Source organism: Copadichromis virginalis, linkage group LG12 (assembly GCF_057382275.1).
Source record: "Copadichromis virginalis isolate Kocher_CV1m ecotype Utaka linkage group LG12, C_Virginalis_male_GT1.1, whole genome shotgun sequence".
Lineage (NCBI taxonomy): Eukaryota > Metazoa > Chordata > Actinopteri > Cichliformes > Cichlidae > Copadichromis > Copadichromis virginalis.
In genome coordinates this window covers 8968738-8989655 of record NC_140629.1, presented here as the reverse complement: position 1 = coordinate 8989655, position 20918 = coordinate 8968738, and the positions used below count along the sequence as shown (strand labels likewise).

The 20918-nt window shown below is 41.5% G+C and overlaps 2 protein-coding genes and 1 long non-coding RNA gene across 5 annotated transcripts in view; 1 reads left to right on the top strand and 2 right to left on the bottom strand.

Annotated features, from left to right (window-relative positions):
- LOC146696500 (uncharacterized) overlaps positions 1-9340 on the bottom strand; it is a 50140-nt gene extending 40800 nt beyond the window's left edge. For 2 of the 3 annotated variants that reach the window (XR_014923255.1, XR_014923254.1), the window contains exons 1-2: positions 9267-9340; positions 9028-9177 (exon numbers count right to left, since the gene is read on the bottom strand). This is a non-coding gene — a long non-coding RNA (uncharacterized LOC146696500). The other variant, XR_014923256.1, reaches the window with a different exon arrangement.
- Positions 1-20918, top strand: part of LOC146696499 (zinc finger matrin-type protein 4-like) — a 157210-nt gene that overhangs the window by 110629 nt on the left and 25663 nt on the right. Inside the window, exon 6 of the mRNA XM_085474619.1 lies at positions 14576-14672. Coding sequence (XP_085330745.1) covers positions 14576-14672 — 97 coding nt within the window. The remainder of the gene's footprint in view (positions 1-14575; positions 14673-20918) is intronic.
- On the bottom strand, positions 4065-6756 carry LOC146696501 (E3 SUMO-protein ligase ZBED1-like). The gene is made up of 3 exons (XM_085474617.1): positions 5409-6756; positions 4980-5232; positions 4065-4813 (listed from the first exon to the last, which is right to left on the bottom strand). Exons 1-3 carry the CDS (start codon positions 6524-6526, stop codon positions 4397-4399), a joined length of 1788 nt encoding a protein of 595 aa, XP_085330743.1. The 5' UTR covers positions 6527-6756; the 3' UTR covers positions 4065-4396.

Here is a 20918-nt window from a genome sequence, read left to right as displayed (position 1 = left end):
TGAATTAAACTAAATCAAATTGAATTGACCAATAATCTTGTGCTGGGAAAAAGTGCAGTGAAGAGTTGGAAGGAGAGATATTTTTTGTTGCAAGATTCCTTTGTTTCCTTTACACGGGGTGTGAAATAAAGCATCAGCATTGGTTACTGGCCATTTTTGAAACAATGTTTCAGTCCAAAGTTTTGCATCACAGGGTGTTTGAAAAGTATGACTAAGGTTTCTAAAGCGACTGAAAAGGAAAGATTTCTAAATGAAGACGTAGTTTGTTAACGGGTTCAGTGTTTTGCAAGTGAATCAAAGAATGCACTGCTTCTACAATCCTCTTATAACAAGTGTTGATCTCAATGAATAATTCATTAGAGATTTGCATGTAAAAATGAAAAACAGTTTAATCCCTTTATATCTTTACCTTCATCTGTTCTGCACGGCGCCTGTTTTTACAGTGCATTAAGAGGAGATGAATTTGCCGGCTTCAACAGAGTCATTATGGAGCGACAGAAAATGTCAGCACACTAGCTGTACTATTCAGCACTTGGAATAATGAGCATTACTCTCTGGCGATTATCAATTAGTAATGAAGTGGCAAATTGTCCTATCAGGCAAAACCAGCAGTGTGAGCCCACAGAGAGGAGAATGGGACCGCAGCAGGCCTTGCAGGCGGTCGGGATGCTGCTGCTTCTTTCTGCTTCCTCTCTGCATTTTATCCTTTCATCTTTCCCCCTTTTTTCCTCCCCTCTACCTGACCTTGTGCACGTCTCAACCTGTTAAGAAAATGTGGAGTCTGACTCTGAAGATTGTCCTGTGATGAAATATTCAAAAGCTCTAATAAAATGGGAGGGAGCATCATCCAGTGGTCTTGTTTGTTGTTGTTGTTGTGTGTACAGAGCTGTGCAGCATTGAAAAGCTGATGGCAAAGACATAAGGTTGAAGATGGATAAAGAGATGGGCAAGCCATTAGCACTTTTAGCACAAGTGTAGAGACCCTCCAGATGTGTCTAACCTCATGATAAAAGCCTTTGTTTTATAAGTGGTGTACATACAAAAGAGTGCAGGTTAACCGCATGAGCATAGTGTAAAACCGAGGTCCCTGCTCACCTGTCCTCTTTGGCTTAGTTGATTTAAGTTGTTTTGGTAAAACTCCATCTTTGCGCTCTAATAGTCTACTTGATCCTCTGGTCTTTTGTCTGGTGCTCATTCTGTTCAAAGCTAACAGGGAGTAGTATTGAGATGGTGATATAACTGTGAGGACTGTAATGTTTGCATAAATGTAAATGGGATGGAAAATGAATTTGTGGTTGATAGTCCATTAAGACACTAATGGGAACAGATTGTGTAAGCACTTTTGCCCAGTTATCGCTGCAGCAAGTTTAAAACAGATGATCTCTTTTTTCCAGGTTTGTTTTCTTCTTCTTTTTTTATTAAAGTAAAGATGTGTTGGATTTTATCTCAGAAATAGCTAAACTTGTATTTGTGGTGAACTTTCTTATTCGTGCTGAACTCTCCCCATTCCAGCACTGCTGCTCAGGAATCATGTGTTTACTCTTGTCAGTGTTTACAGACTGTGCCTGTAACTGTGTGGAAATCTATCCATCCATGTTCATGACTGGTTATCCAAGCCACAGTTTCGGGAAATCACTTTCCCAGCTGTCATGAGGTGAGAGGCAGGGTACACTGAGGGCAGGCCGTCAGTCTAGCTTAATGTTTCAGTTTAAATATAGATTAGATAAACTAAAAAAATAAAATCTTTCAAAAATGCCCCCTTTTATGACTTTTACATCAGAACACATCAAATCAACAGATGACTGCTTTTAAGCTTTCTTTTACTTTCTTGTACTGGCACATAATGGACTTCATGAGAGAGACTGAAATAACACACATGCTATAGACTCCTTTGTTGTCCCACATTCAGTGTTCATAGAGTGGCTAAACGAAACATGAGCTGCATCCCAGGTTTAGTGACTCACAACCAGACAATGTGAAGAGAGACACAGCAAACAGCTTGGTTCATCTGACCACCAGCCAGCAGTTCATGTAACTATCTAAGTGCCTGCCAAATGCTTTTTATAGTACTCATAAGACACCTGCTGTCACAGAGATGTGAGCATCAGCAAAGGTAGAAGTCACGGTAAGTGGTAAAGCTCTGTTATATGAGATAAGCATCACCTTTGCGTTGAAGTGGCGTTATACAAGTTTGATCTAATTTAGAACCATTTGCCATCATCATCACAGAGTTGTAAACACTGCCTGCGTGCTGTCATTTTTCTTTATTTATCATGCCCATTTGGGCAATGTACTTTAGCTAATGTGATTTCCAACACCAGCAGACATAAGATACAGTTTGTAATCATCTTGTGCCATGTCAGAGAGAAAAAATATTATAAATGTAATAATGGAATCGATGAAGGACGATGCACAGGAGCTAAAAAAAAGGATGAACTACTGCACCACTGTGATCTGTGATTTCCATCTCAGTAGGTTTTCAGCTTTCATATGAGATGAATGATGAATTTGTCCTATCAGTACTAGAGATGGACCGATCCGATATTACGTATCGGTATCGGTCCGATACTGACCTAAATTACTGGATCGGATATCGGAGAAAAATAAAAAATGTAATCCGATCCATTAAATATCACGAAAGCACCTCACAAAACTTGCAACACGCCGTAACTCACCTCAGAACGTTAGCACGTCGGAGCAGTATGCATCACGTGATAGAGTGGCTGTGGCATGCGGGACCTGTCGGTGGTCTGGATAGCATTTGGAGCTTCGCTAGCAACCCGGCATTTCATCTCCGACAAAGTTATCCCGAGAGAAGTAAAGCAAGTGTGTAAGTCCATCTCTGAATGTTTGTAAAGCATTCCTGCGTTAAGCTTAACAAACGACTGCCTCTCCTGCTGCTACTTCAATCATGAAACTGCTTAACGATCAGCTGATCGGCTTTTCTGTCGCGAGTCCGTGTCTCTAGTTTGCTTTTGGCCCATTTTGCACCAGAAAGAGGAAACCAGCGGCTGAACAACAGCAGCACGTTTAAGCTTGATCAGCTGTTGTTAGAATGTATTTAATATTACTTTCTACTCGAGGATCTTTTCTACGTAGCTGACGGCTGGTAACTGTGCAGGGGCGGATCTAGCAAAGTTTAGCCAGGGGGGTGTGGTATAATTGCATTGTACAGTAGATGTTAATGCAGCCGGTCAGTGTAGTTAGGCTGATGGCAGCTAGAGGGCGAGACCGGTGTGTTTCTGTATAGAATGTTATGTTATGTGGGGCAGAGCAAGAACAAGAAAATAAAGTGTGGTTATGAATCGTACAGTGGACCCGCGTATAATTGAATAACACGACAGGGGGCTGATAGGGCATTAACAGGGAAAAGGGGGCACAAAGACATACTTTTCTTTCTTATTCTCATTTAAAATGTCTAGCTTTTAATAAATAATTATCTGACACCCAAAGTTTTAATTTGATGTAAAATGAATAGAAGTCAATTACTGTATATAGTAACTATTAAGTCTAATATATATACCCTAGTAAGCTATAGTACTTTTTCCTTTGGGAAGGTACCATCTGTGCAGTCTGCAATTTTGTTGAAGAAAGATGTTGAATCTATTTAATATTTCTTGAAAAATAATTGATTTCTGTGCATTTTTTTTCCACACTGCATCAAATTAAGGTTGATTACGTCGATTAAGCATCATGAGGTGGAGTGTGAGGGGTGGTTCCCTATTTTTTATTTATTTATTTTTGTTGTTGCTGGGAGTTGGAACCCTATTAGTTAGGTTGCTTAATATTTATGCTAAGTACTCTTTAAAATACCAGAATAGGGAGGATGGTGCAGGTTTAAGTTTATTAGATTGATCAGTATTGCTGAACTATGAAATTTTTTTTTTTGCATACAGGTATAACAGAATTAGTGCTGTCAAGAGATTAAAAAAAAATAGAGATTAATTAATTATGATTTTTAATTAATTGATCTAATTAATCTCTTTTTTAATCTCACCTAAAAATAGCTGAGGAAAGCCCTCAACTTATTGTGGCAGACCAAAAGACTGATATAACAAAGAAAGTGACTTTATAAAGTCATTTATTGTTTAACAAACGTTAAACAGATGCAACCATTTACATACTGTTGTATTCTTTTGTAAAATAAGTGGAAAAATAAATACAAATAAAATCAAATAAATTAAGTGCTGCAAGTTAGCACATCAGAGTTGCTCTTTTCTGAGCAATACAGCACTGAAATTCCTCTGCTTCAGATAATGAAAAATAAAACTGACATTGCAGTGCTGCAAGTTAGCACATCAAAGTATTCTTCCATCACAAAAAAAAGTGCTGAACATCAAGCAATCTATTCTAGTAGGCTACAAATGACACAGCAGCTATGCTGACCACATGTGTCTCATTTCTTCTTCCTCAGCCAGTCGCTAAGACACACCAGCCTGGTAACATTTTCTGGAAGCAAGGCTGCCCTTTTCTTTTGCACTATGTGGCCTGCAAGGCTAAAGAGTCTCTCACAGGGTACAGAGGTAGCTGGGGAGGCCAGGTACTTTTGTGCTAGGACTGACAGCTTTTCATAGACTCCTGAGTGAGCATACCACCACTGCAGGGGGCAGTCATCAATACTGATGCTGGGTTCTGCTCTGTAGCGCTGCAGCTCTCCAGACTCAATTCCATCTTCTGAGTCAGAGTCAGACCCCAGAAGGAGTTCGCTCCTCCTCTTCTTCTGAGCTGGTCCATCATCCTCTGTGGAGGGCTGGAGACTATCTGCTCTTCTGGGCTCTGCTGCCTGGAGCATATTCTCCAGAATGGTCCACACCTGAATGAATGAATGAATGAATGAATGAATGATTGTGATTAAAACTAAGTGCTTTTTTTTTTATTTTATTTAATCTTGTAAAGAACTTTGTGTTCCATATAATAAATAAAAGTTTGATTTGATAATGAATTGGACTCATTAGTCCAGCTTAACCTTATTGTCCTACCTGTTCCCTCTTTTCTCTTGGAAGACATTTCAAATCCTTAAACCGTGGATCCAATGCTGTGGCCACCTCGAACCATATCTCGTTGCCATTAGCTCGTCGTGCTGCCAGATCCTTCTGGAAGGCATTCTTGAACTTCACCACGTAGGCAGGATCATCATCAGTAATGTCCATGACACGGTACAGATGGCGAAAAGCAGGCAGCACTACAGAGCAAGAGACGTAGGCCTCACCACCCAGCAGCTCTGTCACATACCTGCAGAGGTGGAGAGGTTTGCTAAATAAACCTAGCTGGATTCATTTAAATCAAAGTGTAACTGATTTCCAATTTAATTGTCCTTAAAAGTTCCTTGTTATGTTCATTAATTTTGATTTTACACATGTAACAGTAGTTTATATAATTAAAATGGGAAGGTGTTTATTTGAACTTACTTGCATGGTTCAAGCAGGAGCTCCAGCCTCTGCAGTTTCGCCCACTCAGCTTCGGTTGGCAAGACCAACCTGTGGTTCTGTTGGTCCAACGTAGCCTGGACAGCCTCTCGGTTACATAGGAGGCGTGAGACCATTGCGAGAGTCGAGTTCCACCTGGTGGGTACATCCTGTATAAGTTGATCGCTCTTCTTTCCGAGTGCTACTTGTTGTTGGTTAAGTTCTGTGGTACTCGCAGGGCTTTGTTTAAAATGACCAACAATCTTGCGGCACTTTGCCAGTACACCGACAAAACCACTGCTATCGAGACATACCGTGATGGTCCTCTGGAGAATGTGAGCATTGCAGGCGATGTGCTCATATGGAAGTGCTCTCATAGCAGCCAGCATGTTTGCTGCGCTGTCTGTGCCAATGGTGGATATCTTGTTTTCAATACCCCAGTCATTTGCTACCTTGAGGAACTGTTCGGCGCATTTATCAGCAAAGTGCCTGGTTTCTGTTCTCATGACGGTCAGTGCAAATGAGTTGAGGTTCCACTCACTATCAATAAAGTGTCCAGTCACCCCAAAATAGCTGTGGTTGCCAGCTGAGGTCCAGTGATCTCCGGTTATAGCAACACAGTTGGGAGAATCCTCCGCCAAAATCTCAAGTTTGTTTTTCTTTTCGCCGTCGTACATTTTGCTGATTTTGGTCGTTACTGTAGTCCTGCACGGCGGCTTGTATGACGGGTCATTGGACGCAATTTGCAACACCTCTGTCAATCCTTCGTCCTCTACTATATTTATCGGCCTACAGTTCATCGCTATCCACTTGGCAATAACATTAGTCAGCCTGTCGGTCGCAGACTTGGTCATACGAGGGGTATTCTCTAGTTTTGTTTGGCGAAAAGCTTTGCTCTGGCTTGCTATATTGCTAACGTCTTCACTGCTAGCTGTTGCTGCACTCGCGGCTGGGTGCTTTGCGTTGAGGTGATAGGCCAAACTTGAGCTGCTTCGGTGGTAAGCAAACTCCTTCTTACACTCTAGGCAGACCACTTTACCTTTGTCAATGGTGCCGTCGGGGCGTTTATGAAATACAAATTTCCCGTTCATTGGGCCAACAACTCTCAGATGCGCCTCCATATCCACACTGTAAGCTAATCACCACTTCTCACCTTGACCTCACGACGTGACTCCACCCCCAACAAGTCAAGCACAAGGAGCCCAGCACATAAAAACGGATTTTATAACATAGCAACTCTCATACAAAATCAATGACGTCAAGAGATTAAAAATTAGATTAACGAGATTAAAAAACATAACGCGCTAAATAGCATTGTAATTAATTAATCGCAATTAACGCGATAATTTGACACCCCTAAACAGAATAGCTTTAGTGTAGTTGTTGTTTTAAACTTGAGTATGAACTTATACAAAATGCAGCAAGATATTTAAAAAACAGTTTTGTTGATTAAAAAACACTATATCGGATTCATATCGGTATCGGCAGATATCCAAATTTATGATATCGGTATCGGACATAAAAAAGTGGTATCGTGCCATCTCTAATCAGTACTGGATATGCAGTAATTGTTCTCATTATTTGTTCAATAAAAATGTTTTGAGACTAAAAAAATGTAATACAAATATTTTTAAAAAATCTTCGTGGTTTAAATTTGGTGATCTCCCTCTTCTTGTGTAACCCAGATCTGTTTTCTGGGCGGCTGCTATATTTAATCTAGTTTGTCCCTTTGTCCCACTTTTTCCCAATGCCTGTTGGATTTCTTCCTGTGCATCAACAAGCAAAACTTCATCTTTATTTTTATGTTTGCGGAAGTGAACAATGAGTGGTCAGAGTCCCATCATAATCAGTTCCATTTTTGGCAGTGGAGGTTTAGCAGTCCTCAAAGACTCGTGCTGTACAACGTTATGGCAGTGCTCTTACAAAACATCAGATCTATTATTCTCCAGTCTCACAGTTTTTTAAATAAGTAAAATGATACTTAAGTAAACTTCAGAATGCATTTTCTAAAGAAAATGCAGTGTGAGCGCTGCTAGCCGAATGGTTTGAGTTCAATTTTTATAATTGCTGAATCTTTGTTGAAAAAAATGTTTAATAAGCTAAAATACACCAAATCATTGACCTGAAAGCCGGAGTGCAGAACTGTTGAAAGCTGAAGTTTACACAGAAGTTGGAATGTAGTGTGTGTGTGTGTGTGTGTGTGTGTGTGTGTGTGTCCTTATCAGCGAGTGAGTGACATACAGAGAAAGAGGGGAACTGGCATCAAATTAGGAGGTAAAATAGTTTTAAATCTTTAACTGTTTTGTGCGTCTTATTTTAGACTTTATGTTAGTGGGGAGAAAAGCTATACAGACTAAAAACAGAGACATTAAATGAGGTTAGACGACTTGAAATGTGGGAGAATCCACTAGAATCCACAGGCAGGCACATAGTTTCAGTTCTAATGATCCAGTCACAAAATATGATTCCTAATGTCATCAACTGACTCCAACTACCCAGATTTGAACCGCCTGTCTGCTGAAGACAAATCCACCCATGAAAATTTGGCCGCAAGTTAATGTGCCAATCAGAACGCTCTATCATTCCCATAGATTTAAATTCACCAACTGAAAGTAACTGCCAATAGCTTTCAGTTGGACTGAAGTAAATACTGACATACTGTTACACATACTGTTACACAAAGGTACTCCCTGTACCTGGATCCACACAGTTGAATATTTTAAAAACTAAAGTTAGAAATGAGAAAAATACAAGCTCACATGTCCAAAAGAATCTAATACACGTTGAACAGTGTTGAAGGAAGTTGACGAAAAAATATAATGAATGTACTCAACACTTAATCAGCGTTTACACTAATAAACTTCGGTCTTTTTATCCAGAGCCAATTTCCTGGGCTGAATATACTTACATGTTTGGTCGCCCATCCTATGTCCCTTTTAGTCCAGGAGAATCCCTGTATGTAAGTCAGTCGTGCTATTTGATAAGGACACAAGATGAAGTGTTTGTTTCAACATCATTTCCAAGAAATATTATTTGGAGTTATTATCACTGCCTGATAACACACACATAGCTGACCAAATACTCTAATCTTTGTTTTACCTGACCAGCTGCCTTTGCTTCTCAAGGTTTAAGAGTCCATCAGAACATTTACCTTTTTCTAAAAGGCTGTCATGTACCTTTTAGTAAAAAGTAGCTTCCATCTACCCACTTTACCATAAAGCCCTTTAGCAGAGTGTTTGACCGATGGTTGTCCTTCCTAAAGTCTCTCCTGTCACCACAAAGGACTCAAAGCTCTCATTTACAGTATAAACGATGCACCACGACTCAGCTGCAAGTGCCACTACAAAGGATCTCAGTGCTTTTGAAATGAAATGCTTCAACAACATTTCTTTTTACATGAAAAAATGAGAACTCTTTAAATAAAAATGGGAAACTTTAAACGTCATTTTTATATAAATAAACTGTTTGCTCACCCTTTTATGTAGCATGAATCACAATGTTTCTTTCCTTTTTTGAGTGTAGCTGACAGCGTGAGAAGATGAATAATAGTAGCAGGAAGACAGCAGAACTCACTTTAAGTCCATGCTGTGCCACAGCTGGTGTTTGCACTCCTATCACTTACCATGTCTCTGAAGAACAGTCCTCGCGTCTGCTCTGCCTCTGTTGAGTATCTTGTTTGAACCGGCCCTAAAGATGATTTCAGGCGGAGCAGCCCATATTCACTAAGTGCTTTTCATATTGTGGCTGCTTCTCTGAAGTGTGGGGGAGAAAGCTGTTCACATGGAGAGAAGCAGACTGCGTTTGTGTTAAGAGCAGTTGAAAGAGAAGTGGAAAGTAGACTGCAGAAATATTCGAATTTACCTGTTTTTATCTTTTTTTTGTTGCACACCAGCTTTCAGATGCTACGTCTTTAACACCGAGTGATGTCATCTCTTCCAAACCTTATTGGCTGTGAAAATAAGCTGCTCTTAAGTCTGCATGGAAACATTTGAACCCCCCCCCACCCCACCTCATTTCAATCCCTCTCCTTGCTTTTCAGTCAACTACATCCTTTTTTCAGAATAAAATGGCAGCTAGTGAAGTGGCCACTCTCCCAAAGCATGTTATTACCTAACTATCACACAGTCAGACTGTGTGTCGAAGCTAAGAAATCACACTAAGGTTTGACAGGTACGTGGTTGGAACCATCATCCTCATTTTAATACTTCTATGGCACACTGATGAGCAGGTACGAGAAAAGTTTATGGAGCTTAGCGTGAGTAATTCTGTACTAAGAGAACGTGATTAATCCTTAAGTACTCCACTGTGTACTCTGGGCAGTGATGTATTGTTCTTTCTAAGCACAGTTGGAGACTCAGTTTGTAGACAAATCTAAGAGTGACTTTAAAACACAGTTAATATTAAATGTAGGCGATAATATAACATTTACATTCTAAAGAGGTAGTGCTTAGTAAAGCAGTACAGCACACAATTATTTAATTAAAGAGGACCTAATATGATTGGTTTTATTGTTTGTTCTATTACTGCTGTTCAGTGTATACAGAAGTGTTTGCTCTGAGCCAATAGAACTCAGTTCTTTGCCATTTTTCTACTCTTGGGTGTGTATGATGGCAGAAGAAGGGCTTAACCTCTCCAAGGTCATCTTAGGTATGCAGCTGTGACTGTAACAGCTCCACCCATTTACTCTTAAAATCTTTTGTTTTGAGGGGCAGCCAATAAGAAGGCATTTGCCGTTAAGGCAATGAAAGCAGCTTGTTTCAGACAAATAAAGAAGTGAGGGGCTGTACCAGAACCAGCACGAGCTAAATGAGGATTAATTTGGACTGTGAATCATGCAAAGCTAGAACAGGTCATCTAATAATCGGAGGTTGGTGGTTCGATTTCTGGCTGCTTCAGTGTGCATGCCAAACATCACATCCTCCGTCTTAACCTTTTATCTTTTTCGGTAATGCTACAGTCTACAAACCATACACCCAACTTTCACTAGTATCTTGTAAACCTTCCCATTCACTCTTGCAGCTATCCTTCTATGATAATTGTCTTCACCCACTCCACCCTGCTTGCACTCTCTTCTTCACCTCTCTAACCTCTCTTTCTCTCTCTCTCTGTCTGCTTTGGACTGTTGATGTTTAAATGTATCTACCTTCACTATCTCTATTGTTTGCATATCCACCTTTCCACCTGTCTCCTTCTCCTTCACATACATATTCTGTCTTGCTTGTACTGACTTTAATTCATCTTCTCTAAAATTATATTCTATTATTTTTTTCATCGCTCAAAATAAGCGTCACACTCGCGAAAGCCGGTGTACCCACCGAAACGCCGTGCATTTATCGAGACTTTCAACCCCAGGTAGGCCAATTATGGATCTTCGGATCCACATTATATCAGCAGCTGTTCTCCACCGTGAACTATGTTAAAAACAAACACCTCACGCCTCACAGATGACAGCTTACAGTCCTGCGTAAAGATGAAAGTTCAGGAGCAGAAGTCCCATTGTAAACGTACCACAGCAGACCCGACGATGTTTCCATGAACATGCTTTTCAGCATCTCTTTATTGACCACTTTTCACACGGTTGCTGTACGCACACAGCCGGCTGTAGCTTTTCAGCTCACCACCCAACACATACCAACAACAACACAACAGCATAGATAGCACACAGACGTTAAGGCGGCAAGGCGTGATTGCGGGCGCCGCTCGGGCGCGTCCACCTCCCCTGCAGTGGCGCTGCAGACCACGCCCCGCCACGCACATTAACCAGGTAAAATACATATTTAGGCAGAATTTTGCAAATATCTATTTTTCATTTTTTAGCAGCATAGTGCTTTTTTTCCAATTATTTTTTAAAAGTCAGGTCAAGGCTCCAAAAGCCCAAAGGCAATATCAGGGTGGCGGTCTTAAAGGTTGCTGACCCCTCACCTAGACAAACAGTCCTTTCCTCTTCCTTAGTGTTCAGTATTGCATACAACTCGTAATAACAGTAAGCTTGAAAATAAGAAAGAAAATTGCGTTTAAAAAAGTAATGAATGATCAAGATGAGAATTGTTTCAACCTGGCCATGAAACCAAAAAAACATTCATAAATGTGTTTCTGCAACCTGTTGTCAGTTTTGTTCTCATAGGTCAAGTAAGGGCCGTCTCTGTCTTTGCCATCTTAATGGTCCCTCTCAGTGTATTTTGATGTTGTCAAATCTCAACCAGAAACCACTAAATTTAGACCACAGGCTAGCTAGCCTGTCAACACCCAGCAGACAAATTGTGTTGGGTCAGACTATCACAGCTGTTAATCAGGGATGCTTCTCTGGAAGATATAATTTAGCATGTGGTCTCCTCATTCTCTCACTTTTTAGCTCTTTTTCAACAGAGGCTTGCAGTCACTGTTCTCAAGCTGTTGCTTTCAGCTGTATGTTGTATTCTCCACTCTTGTATTCCCCAGCCTAAAATAGATCCATTATACTGTTAACAACAGGCTCAGAGACGGGGAAATTACACCAAGCTGATCTAGGTCCTTTTCAACAAAGTGTAATGCTGAACCCTAATTTAAAACTCTAGATTGGACGAGTTCTCCTCAAGATATTACGCCTCTTCTTACCCCACATTTTTGAACCGTCCAATTTAAGAAACTTTCAGTCAATGCTTCGGTGGGATGAAAACATTTTTGAGTAATGATTTTATTCTGTCAGTTTTGCAAAGCAATTCATTATACTAAATCTCACAGTTGCAACTTAGCACCCAATTGATTTCATAGAAACAGTGATTAAGTGTATGCTCTTTCAGCCTGGGCTCAATGCTACAGTGAGGGAGAGAATGAGCTAAAGTTACCAGATCTGAGTGGGGCAGATGCTTGCTGGTTAATTTAGCATGAATCCTGGACCAGTACCACCTTTTTCTTTGCTTATAAACAATCGACAAAGAATGTTGCACTGCTGATCAGTCATACTGCCAACAGTATCTCTTCCAAAGCTTCAGGCAATAGGTCTCAATAAGCTAAGAGAAAGCAAAAGATTCACTGCAAAACAAATTGATCTTGCCCAGGTTCAGAATCTGTTTGAGTGGTGCAAGCACGTACGGTTAGTCTATACGTTTGTGGACAAATAGTCTTCTCACTTTTATTTTTGTAGTTTTCTCTCTGTACGCTATGACAGAGGATTTAAAATAAATAAAAATGTAATTAAAGTACAAAATCCCAGCTTTATTTCAGTGGAATTGACAAAAATATTGCATCAACTGTTTGTGAATTATAGGCTTGAGGCTTGAAAGTAACTGGACAAGCTAAACAAGTCAATGGCCCATGCATATCTGCAAATGTTGTGTGTTCTCCTTTGAGAAGTAACCTTAGACCCTGATGCTAGCATCGTGTTACATCTGTGGTGTTGTGTGCTCTGTATAAATTGCTTTTTAAAAAGTTTTACTAAGGCTTTGCTTGTATCTGTGGGTATTTTTTGACATACAATTACTTGATACCAGAAAAATCTCTCAGCTTCATAGCTTTCACAGACCAGCATGCATTTCATCTGTTTTTACAGCTAAAATGCTGCATGAGTTGTTTTTACACTAAAAACTGAGCTGAGCTCCTCTTAGCTTAAATATGTTTTTGGATATTTGACCTGAAGTTAAAACTAAATAGGCAGCTGATATGAATCTCATTACACCCACTAAAACATCTTTTTTTAACCTTTTTGGGTTTAGTAGTTTACCTCCTGGCAACTTCTTTTTTAGAGGTATACTTCTTATACGGTGAGATCGAATAAAGATCGAAGACATCAGTCTGTGTTTTTTTTTTCTCTGCATGCATCAGCTCCACAACCTGTTATTTTATTTAACAGTTACCAAATTCCTAAGTTAACTCAAACAAATGAGACTGCAGAGCACATTTTTCTTCTGCTGCAACCACTCATCGGCTGCTCCCCACACCCTCGTTTTTCTCAGCAAAGGGACAGGTTAACCAAAACAAACGAGTCTCCAGTGCCTCAGAAAGTAGGAAGCAAAGTTGATGAAGGGGAGGAATTGCAGAAGCCTAAAGCTTCTGATGCTTCATCGCTCATGCACCATAGCGCCATGTGGGAAGAGCCGCAGGTGGCTGCCAATGATGGATACCGAAGTCACAGTATAATCTTTCACCCTTTCAAAAATAGTTTGAGAGGCAGGCTGTCAAAGGGGCACTGCAAGGCAGAGCTTCTCCGCCTGCTGCAGAAATTTAATGTCGATTCATGACTGCGTCTGGGGACGATGGTGCAAAATTGAAATCTCAGTCATGGTGGCGACCAGCTGACAGAGTGGTTATTGTACAGCTTATCAGCGGGGAAGTGAAAGGGAGGGATTTGCCGCTCTCTGTGGGGAATATTGCCCTCCATCAAAATGGTAGAAGGGAAACAGCTGACATCAACACCCGAGACCAAGCCCACTGCAGATTTTCACCTTCCGCAACCCTGAAAGCAGAAAAACAAGAAGACTTTCAAAGTTTCGGCAGCGCTTTCCTCACCGCAGCGATTTAACAAACAATCATTCAGTGAGGAAATTTGATTGAGGAGGATATGGAAATGTGATTCAATGAGTGCAGGGTGGCATTTATTTTCTCTTGGCCTTTTGCTCTGAGGCATATTTATAGAGGAGCTAACTCAATTGCGAGAGCGAGGAAATCAAGACGGCCATTTTTCACACCACAATAAGATTAGTGCAACATGAAGGCGATTACACAGGATGCTTATAATTTGCAGCAACAGGGCGCTGATTCAATACAGCCATTATCACCCCAAGGGCATTGCTGTCGCTATTTAGAAAAAAAAATAGGCAACTCATTAAATGTTGTAGATTCCAAATGATTCAGACATCTCAAGGTCTCAGCTGCTATGGATTTACTATAAAGATCTTTGAGCTATGACTGCTGCACAAAGAGTCTTCTCCTTCAGTGCAGTTATGGGAGTCTTCTTTAGCAAACACCAGTTTGTTAAGGCAAAGTCACATGAATGCTCATCTGCTGCAGGACTGAGACCCGTTTGCGTGAAGGCAGACATGCCTTCTCACTGTGATGGATTGATTCATATTGGCCACGTGCAGCAGAGCAAAAATTGTATTACTGAATCAAGTTTTGAAAAATTCACTGGAGTAAAGCATTTGTTCAGTTGCCAGATTCGTTTCTGTAATGTGCGCTATTCTGTTTGATTCCAGGTCTGAAGCGAAGCTACTCCTGTGAAGTCTGCAGCGTCACACTCAACTCAGTGGCACAGTACCATGCACATCTGCAGGGCTCAAAGCACCAAAACAAGTGAGTGGATCCCACTAATGTTCATTTACAGCTCCTTTACACATCAAACTACTTATGCTGCTCTGGCAAAAGCCAACATGTTGTTTTCTTTGCTTTCACTTGTATTTTTCTTTCTACTTCTCAACAAAGAACCAGACATGCTACACTAATAATAAGAATGTTGCAGTGAGTGCCATTGCTGAGCTTTTGCTGGAGGCAAGCAGTGAGATTTTTCTCTGAATTAATTTCAGTCAACAAATTAAAGGACAGTCTATTATGGGAATTAACTCTCTAATTTAGCCTTGTTTGTCTTTTAGGTTGTTGCTAACTTATTGATGTTCAGCTTAAAGTGTCCACGAGTTAATCAGTCTGGCTGACTGGGCAGAGTGTCAATTTAAAATTGTGGGCTGAATTTGGTTTTTGTAGTTAGTTGTGGGAACGTACATCTCTCTTTTTCCCAAATCTGCAAAAAACTGCAGCCAGTTACAAGAGAAATATAGCTCTAGACTAGAGATGGACCGATCCGATATTACATATCGGTATCGGTCCGATACTGACCTAAATTACTGGATCGGATATCGGAGAAAAATAAAAAATGTAATCCGATCCATTAAATATCACGAAAGCACCTCACAAAACTTGCAACACGCCGTAACTCACCTCAGAACGTTAGCACGTCGGAGCAGTATGCATCACGTGATAGAGCGGCTGTGGCATGCGGGACCTGTCGGTGGTCTGGATAGCATGTGGAGCTTTGCTAGCAACCCGGCATTTCATCTCCGACAAAGTTATCCCCGAGAGAAGTAAAGCAAGTGTGTAAGTCCATCTCTGAATGTTTGTAAAGCATTCCTGCGTTAAGCTTACCAAATGATATATGGAGCGACTGCCTCTTCTGGCTGCTACTTCAATCATGAAACTGCTTAATGATCAGCTGATCGGCTTTTCTGTCGCGAGTCCGTCTCTCTGGTTTGTTTTTGGCCCACTTTGCACCAGAAAGAGGAAACCAGCGGCTGAACAACAGCAGCACGTTTAAGCTTGATCAGCTGTTGTTAGAATTTATTTATTATTACTTTCTACTCGAGGATCTTTTTCTACGTAGCTGACGGCTGGTAACTGTGCAGGGGCGGATCTAGCAAAGTTTAGCCAGGGGGGCCGATAGGGCATTAACAGGGAAAAGGGGGCACAAAGACATACTTTTCTTTCTTATTCTCATTTAAAATGTCTAGCTTTTAATAAATAATTATCCGAATCTTACACCCAAAGTTTTAATTTGATGTAAAATGAATAGAAGTCAATTACTGTATATAGTGACTATTAAGTCTAATATATATACCCTAGTAAGCTATAGTACTTTTTCCTTTGGGAAGGTACCATCTGTGCAGTCTGCAATTTTGTTGAAGAAAGATGTTGAATCTATTTAATATTTCTTGAAAAAAAATTGATTTCTGTGCATTTTTTTTTCACACTGCATCAAATTAAGGTTGATTACGTTGATTAAGCATCATAAGGTGAAGCGTGAGGGGTGGTTCCCTATTTTTTATTTATTTATTTTTGTTGTTGCTGGGAGTTGGAACCCTATTAGTTAGGTTGCTTAATATTTACGCTAAGTACTCTTTAAAATACCAGAATAGGGAGGCTGGTGCAGGTTTAAGTTTATTAGATTGATCAGTATTGCTGAACTATGAAATTTTTTTTTTTGCATACAGGTATAACAGAATAGCTTTAGTGTAGTTGTTGTTTTAAACTTGAGTATGAACTTATACAAAATGCAGCAAGATATTTAAAAAAAAACAGTTTTGTTGATTAAAAAACATTATATCGGATTCATATCGGTATCGGCAGATATCCAAATTTGTGATATCGGTATCGGACATAAAAAAGTGGTATCGTGCCATCTCTACTCTAGACAATAAGTCCTCATGGCTAAACCTTACCACAGCTTTTTATAATCTATATCCACACATATCCTGTTTACATTACCACAAAATATATTCCTGCTAAGATATATGGCATCACGAGATTCATGACATCGCCTGTTTCCTGCTTCAAACTACCATCATTACCATTTTAAACAAACGGCAACCTCCTATGCAGAAAAAAAAATACATTTCTAAAAAAACCCTTCAGGCTGGCTCCATATTAACTGTAAGATAAGATAAGATAAGATAACCTTTATTAGTCCCACACGTGGGAAATTTGTTTTGTCACAGCAGGAAGTGGAGAGTGCAAAAGTTATGAGGCAAAAATTAGAATACAATAAGAATAAATACAGTACACAACTGTACAGAATAGAATAAAATAAAATACTATATACAGTAGAATAAAATAAAATAAATATACAATAAGATAAAAATAGAATACAAATACAAATACTATATACAACTGAGTAAAAATACAACGATGACAGAAAGGATTATTGCACTTAGTATTATTGCATATGTATGGATGTGTGTGCTTGATCAGTTAAAGTCTTTATTATGGAGTCTGACAGCAGTGGGGAGGAAAGACCTGCGAAATCTCTCCGTCCCACACCGTGGGTGCCGCAGTCTCCCACTGAAGGAGCTGCTCAGTGCTGTCACAGTCTGCTGCATGGGGTGGGAGATGTTGTCCATCAGGGATGACAGCTTAGCCGCCGTTCTCCTGTCACTCACCACCTCCACTGGGTCCAGAGGGCATCCTAGAACAGAGCTGGCCCTTCGGATCACCCTGTTCAGTCTCTTCCTGTCCCCAGCAGAGATGCTGCCGCCCCAGCAGACCACACCATAAAAGATAGCAGAAGCCACAACAGAGTCATAGAATTTCTTCAGGAGTGGGCCCTCCACTCCAAACGACCTGAGTCTCCGCAGCAGGTACAGCCTGCTCTGCCCTTTCCTGTAGAGGGCGTCTGAGTTATGAGTCCAGTCCAGTCTATTGTTCAGATGAACACCAAGGTACCTGTAGCTGTCCACAGCCTCAATGTCCATACCTTGGATGTTCAGTGGTTGCAGTGGAGAATGCTTGTGCCTGCGGAAGTCTACCACCAGTTCCTTGGTTTTACTGGCGTTGATCTGGAGGTAGTTCTGCTGGCACCAGTCCACAAAGTCTTGGGTCAGACCTCTGTACTCCTTGTCGTCCCCATCAGTGATGAGGCCGACTATTGCAGAGTCATCAGAGAACTTCTGCAGGAAGCACTGGGTGGAATTGTGGGAGAAGTCTGCAGTGTAGATGGTGAAGAGGAACGGAGCCAGAACCGTTCCCTGTGGGGCCCCCGTACTGCAGACGACCCTGTCCGACACACAGCCCTGAGTCCTCACATACTGTGGTCGGTCGGTGAGGTAGTCCAGGATCCAGGTAGTGAGGTGATGGTCCACTCCAGAGTTCACCAGCTTGTCCTTTAGAACCGAGGGAAGAATGGTGTTGAAGGCACTGGAGAAATCAAAGAACATGATTCTCACAGTGCTTCCAGCGGTCTCCAGGTGAGCGAGGGAACGATGTAGGAGGTGAATGACGGCATCATCCGCTCCAATGCCAGGCTGGTAGGCAAACTGAAGTGGGTCCAGTGATGAGCTTATTAGGCGCCGAAGCTGAGCCAGGACCAACCGCTCCAGGGTCTTCATCAGGTGGGATGTCAGAGCCACCGGCCTGTAGCTGTTGAGGTCCTTGGGGCGTGAAGTCTTTGGCACTGGTACAACACAGGAGGTTTTCCAGAGCTGTGGGACTCTTCCCAACCTCAGGCTCAGGTTGAAGAGGTGCTCCATCACCCCACACAGTTGGTCCGCGCAGGACCTGACGACCCTCGAGCTGATGCCATCTGGACCCGCTGCCTTCTTGCCATTAATCCTCCTCAGTTCCCTCCTAACCTGGGTGGTTGAGAGAGACAGGCTGGAGCCTTGTGTTGAGTGTGTATTGGATGCTGTTGTTGGGGGTGGGGGGGAGTGAGCAGGGTGAATAGAGGAGGTGTGAAGTGTCTGAGGTGGAACAGCAGCAGTGGGGGTGGGTGAGTCTCCAGCCGATGTTGCAGACTGCCTCATGGCTGAGTCAAATCTGTTGAAGAAATGATTCAGTTCATTTGCCCATCTCACATCCCTCCCAGGCAGAGAGTTCTGCTGTTTGTGGCCCGAGATGGTTCTGAGGCCTCTCCAGTAGGGATGAAATTAACGTGTTTACTGTCTGCCAAATAAAACAGCTTTTAATCTCTATACTTGGCTAATTTACAGGAAGCAGGGTTGGTTTTTTATTTGGCTGCTCCCTGTAGAGTTCCATCTCACTGGGGATACTGGAGATGTCACACTTTTACATCTTTACCTGTTTTAAATTTCTAAAACACATTAAAGAAAGACACAGCAGCAGAAACGTGTAGTTAAAGGGAACTTTGTCCTGGAAACATCCGGAAAGACTGTAGAGTAACTGAATTATTAGAAAAATAAACAGAGAAATATTTGCTACAGTCTAATGGGAAGCATCCCTCTCCCGTCTTTAGGGAAAGGGGTAACATAGTGTTAAGTCATAGGAAGCTTAGATTTATGTTGACTGAAAGCTCAGACTTAAAGCTCTGTAACAATAACACGTGCTTGTGTCATGACACTGAATTCAGGGGTAACGATGTACTTGTGACTTGTAAGGCGTAAACTTTGTTTTCCCTTCCGACCTCAAATTAACAACTATCTGTGTATTTGTTTATTATTCTGGGGGATTCTCCTTTGCTCAGATTACGTGACTTAAAGCAGTTTTAGGACTGCACACTGTGTGGGATTCCACATGGACCTTTGGCAGCCGCTGTGAATTAATGGGGCTTACATGGTGCATGTCCTAGAATTAATTCCCCCTGTTGGCCAGCTCTGCCAGAACACCTCCATGGGGATGCTAGCATCAGGAGACGTGACGTGCCGTTTAACAGCCTCTTTGCTTTATTAATGGATGAAAACTCCACCTTGTCAGAGCCGCTGGGTTTCTGTGGCACACAAACCTTTCATCCCACCTCACACTCTGAGCAGGGCAGAGGACTGGCACATCAGACCACTCGTCTAACCACCCCACCCCATCGTTGCCATCCAACCAGCCTGATTTTATCCACATAGTCCACAACTTTGCCTCAGGTCTATTTAGGTCATTTGCCTAATGCTGTTTCACATGGAGTGAATCAAAGGCTTCTCTGCTCTCCAAAACTACAGAGTGAGGCTAAGGATAATATCGGAGCTGTTTCACATGAATAACACCGTAATACAAAAGCTAATGAAAGTGGAAACCATTCATTTCACTATGGCTAATGGGACTTATATTCATCCATTTTGTTAATTGATTGTCCAGTTCAGGCTTATACGGGTGGGATGGGGAGTGGGAAGGCTGGAGCCGAGGCACAGTCCATCCTTGACAGCTTGTCAGGGCTAACTCAGAGACAGAGTCACGCTCACATTCACACCTAGGACTTATTTAAAACCAGCAGGTAACCTAGCATGCATGTCTTTGCACTGTGGGAAGAAGTTGGAGTACCTCAGAGAATCCACTCAGGCACAGGGAAATAAGCGAACTCCACACAGAAAGGCCCCAGTCAGGAGTAGAACCCAGGACCTGCTTGCTGCGAGGCGTTAGAGCTAAACACTGTATCGATCAGTGGTAACATAATGAGGTCCTTGTATGTGTGAGTAATCTGTTAAATCTGTAATCTGGTGGAGCTGTAAAACTTAATTAGGCCATAATTACATTACACAGAAGTCATCTATTAACTTTATTTTTACCATTTGATGCTGGTTTGATTACATTTATGCACAAACAACTAGGTTTGTTGTTTATGCCTTATACAAAGAAGATCTGTGAGACCAGCCCAAACTGGATTTTGCTTTCTGAGAAAGTGTGTTCTACTTTTCTGTGTAGCGTGGATGAGCGAGAGCAGCTCAAACACTTTTAGTGTCTGTAAGTCTGTATCTGCTGTTATTGATGCCACTCCATTAGTGGGTACTCTTTACATGGTTCACCGAGTCAGGTGAGGCTGGGATCTGTGTGCGGGTCGATACAAGGAGAGTCACGTTGTGGTGCAAAACGGGAAACAAAGCCCACAGGCTTCGGGGCTATATGGGCCTTTATTGCTTCAATGAACTAAGGTTAGGAAAGCAAAGAGGAAATTCAATTTTGACTCAGGAAAGGGGACTAATTACACCATGATAGGTGCACTAATGAGAAGTGTGATCTATACTCCTCTATTGAGAGCGCTAAAAGAATACAACAATCCTGGTGTTTAAACTATCTGATTTGCTGCCGGCACCTAAAGCAGGAATCTCTAATCTAATGTGG

Bases quoted from the DNA above. Each gene is read 5' to 3' on its own strand.
- LOC146696501 (XM_085474617.1), bottom strand. From the start codon at position 6,526: ATGGAGGCGCATCTGAGAGTTGTTGGCCCAATGAACGGGAAATTTGTA. The intron at 5,233-5,408 runs GTAAGTTCAAAT...CCACCTCTGCAG, and splicing joins CTCCTGCTTGAACCATGCAA to GTATGTGACAGAGCTGCTGG. The intron at 4,814-4,979 runs GTAGGACAATAA...TCATTCATTCAG, and splicing joins CAAGAGAAAAGAGGGAACAG to GTGTGGACCATTCTGGAGAA.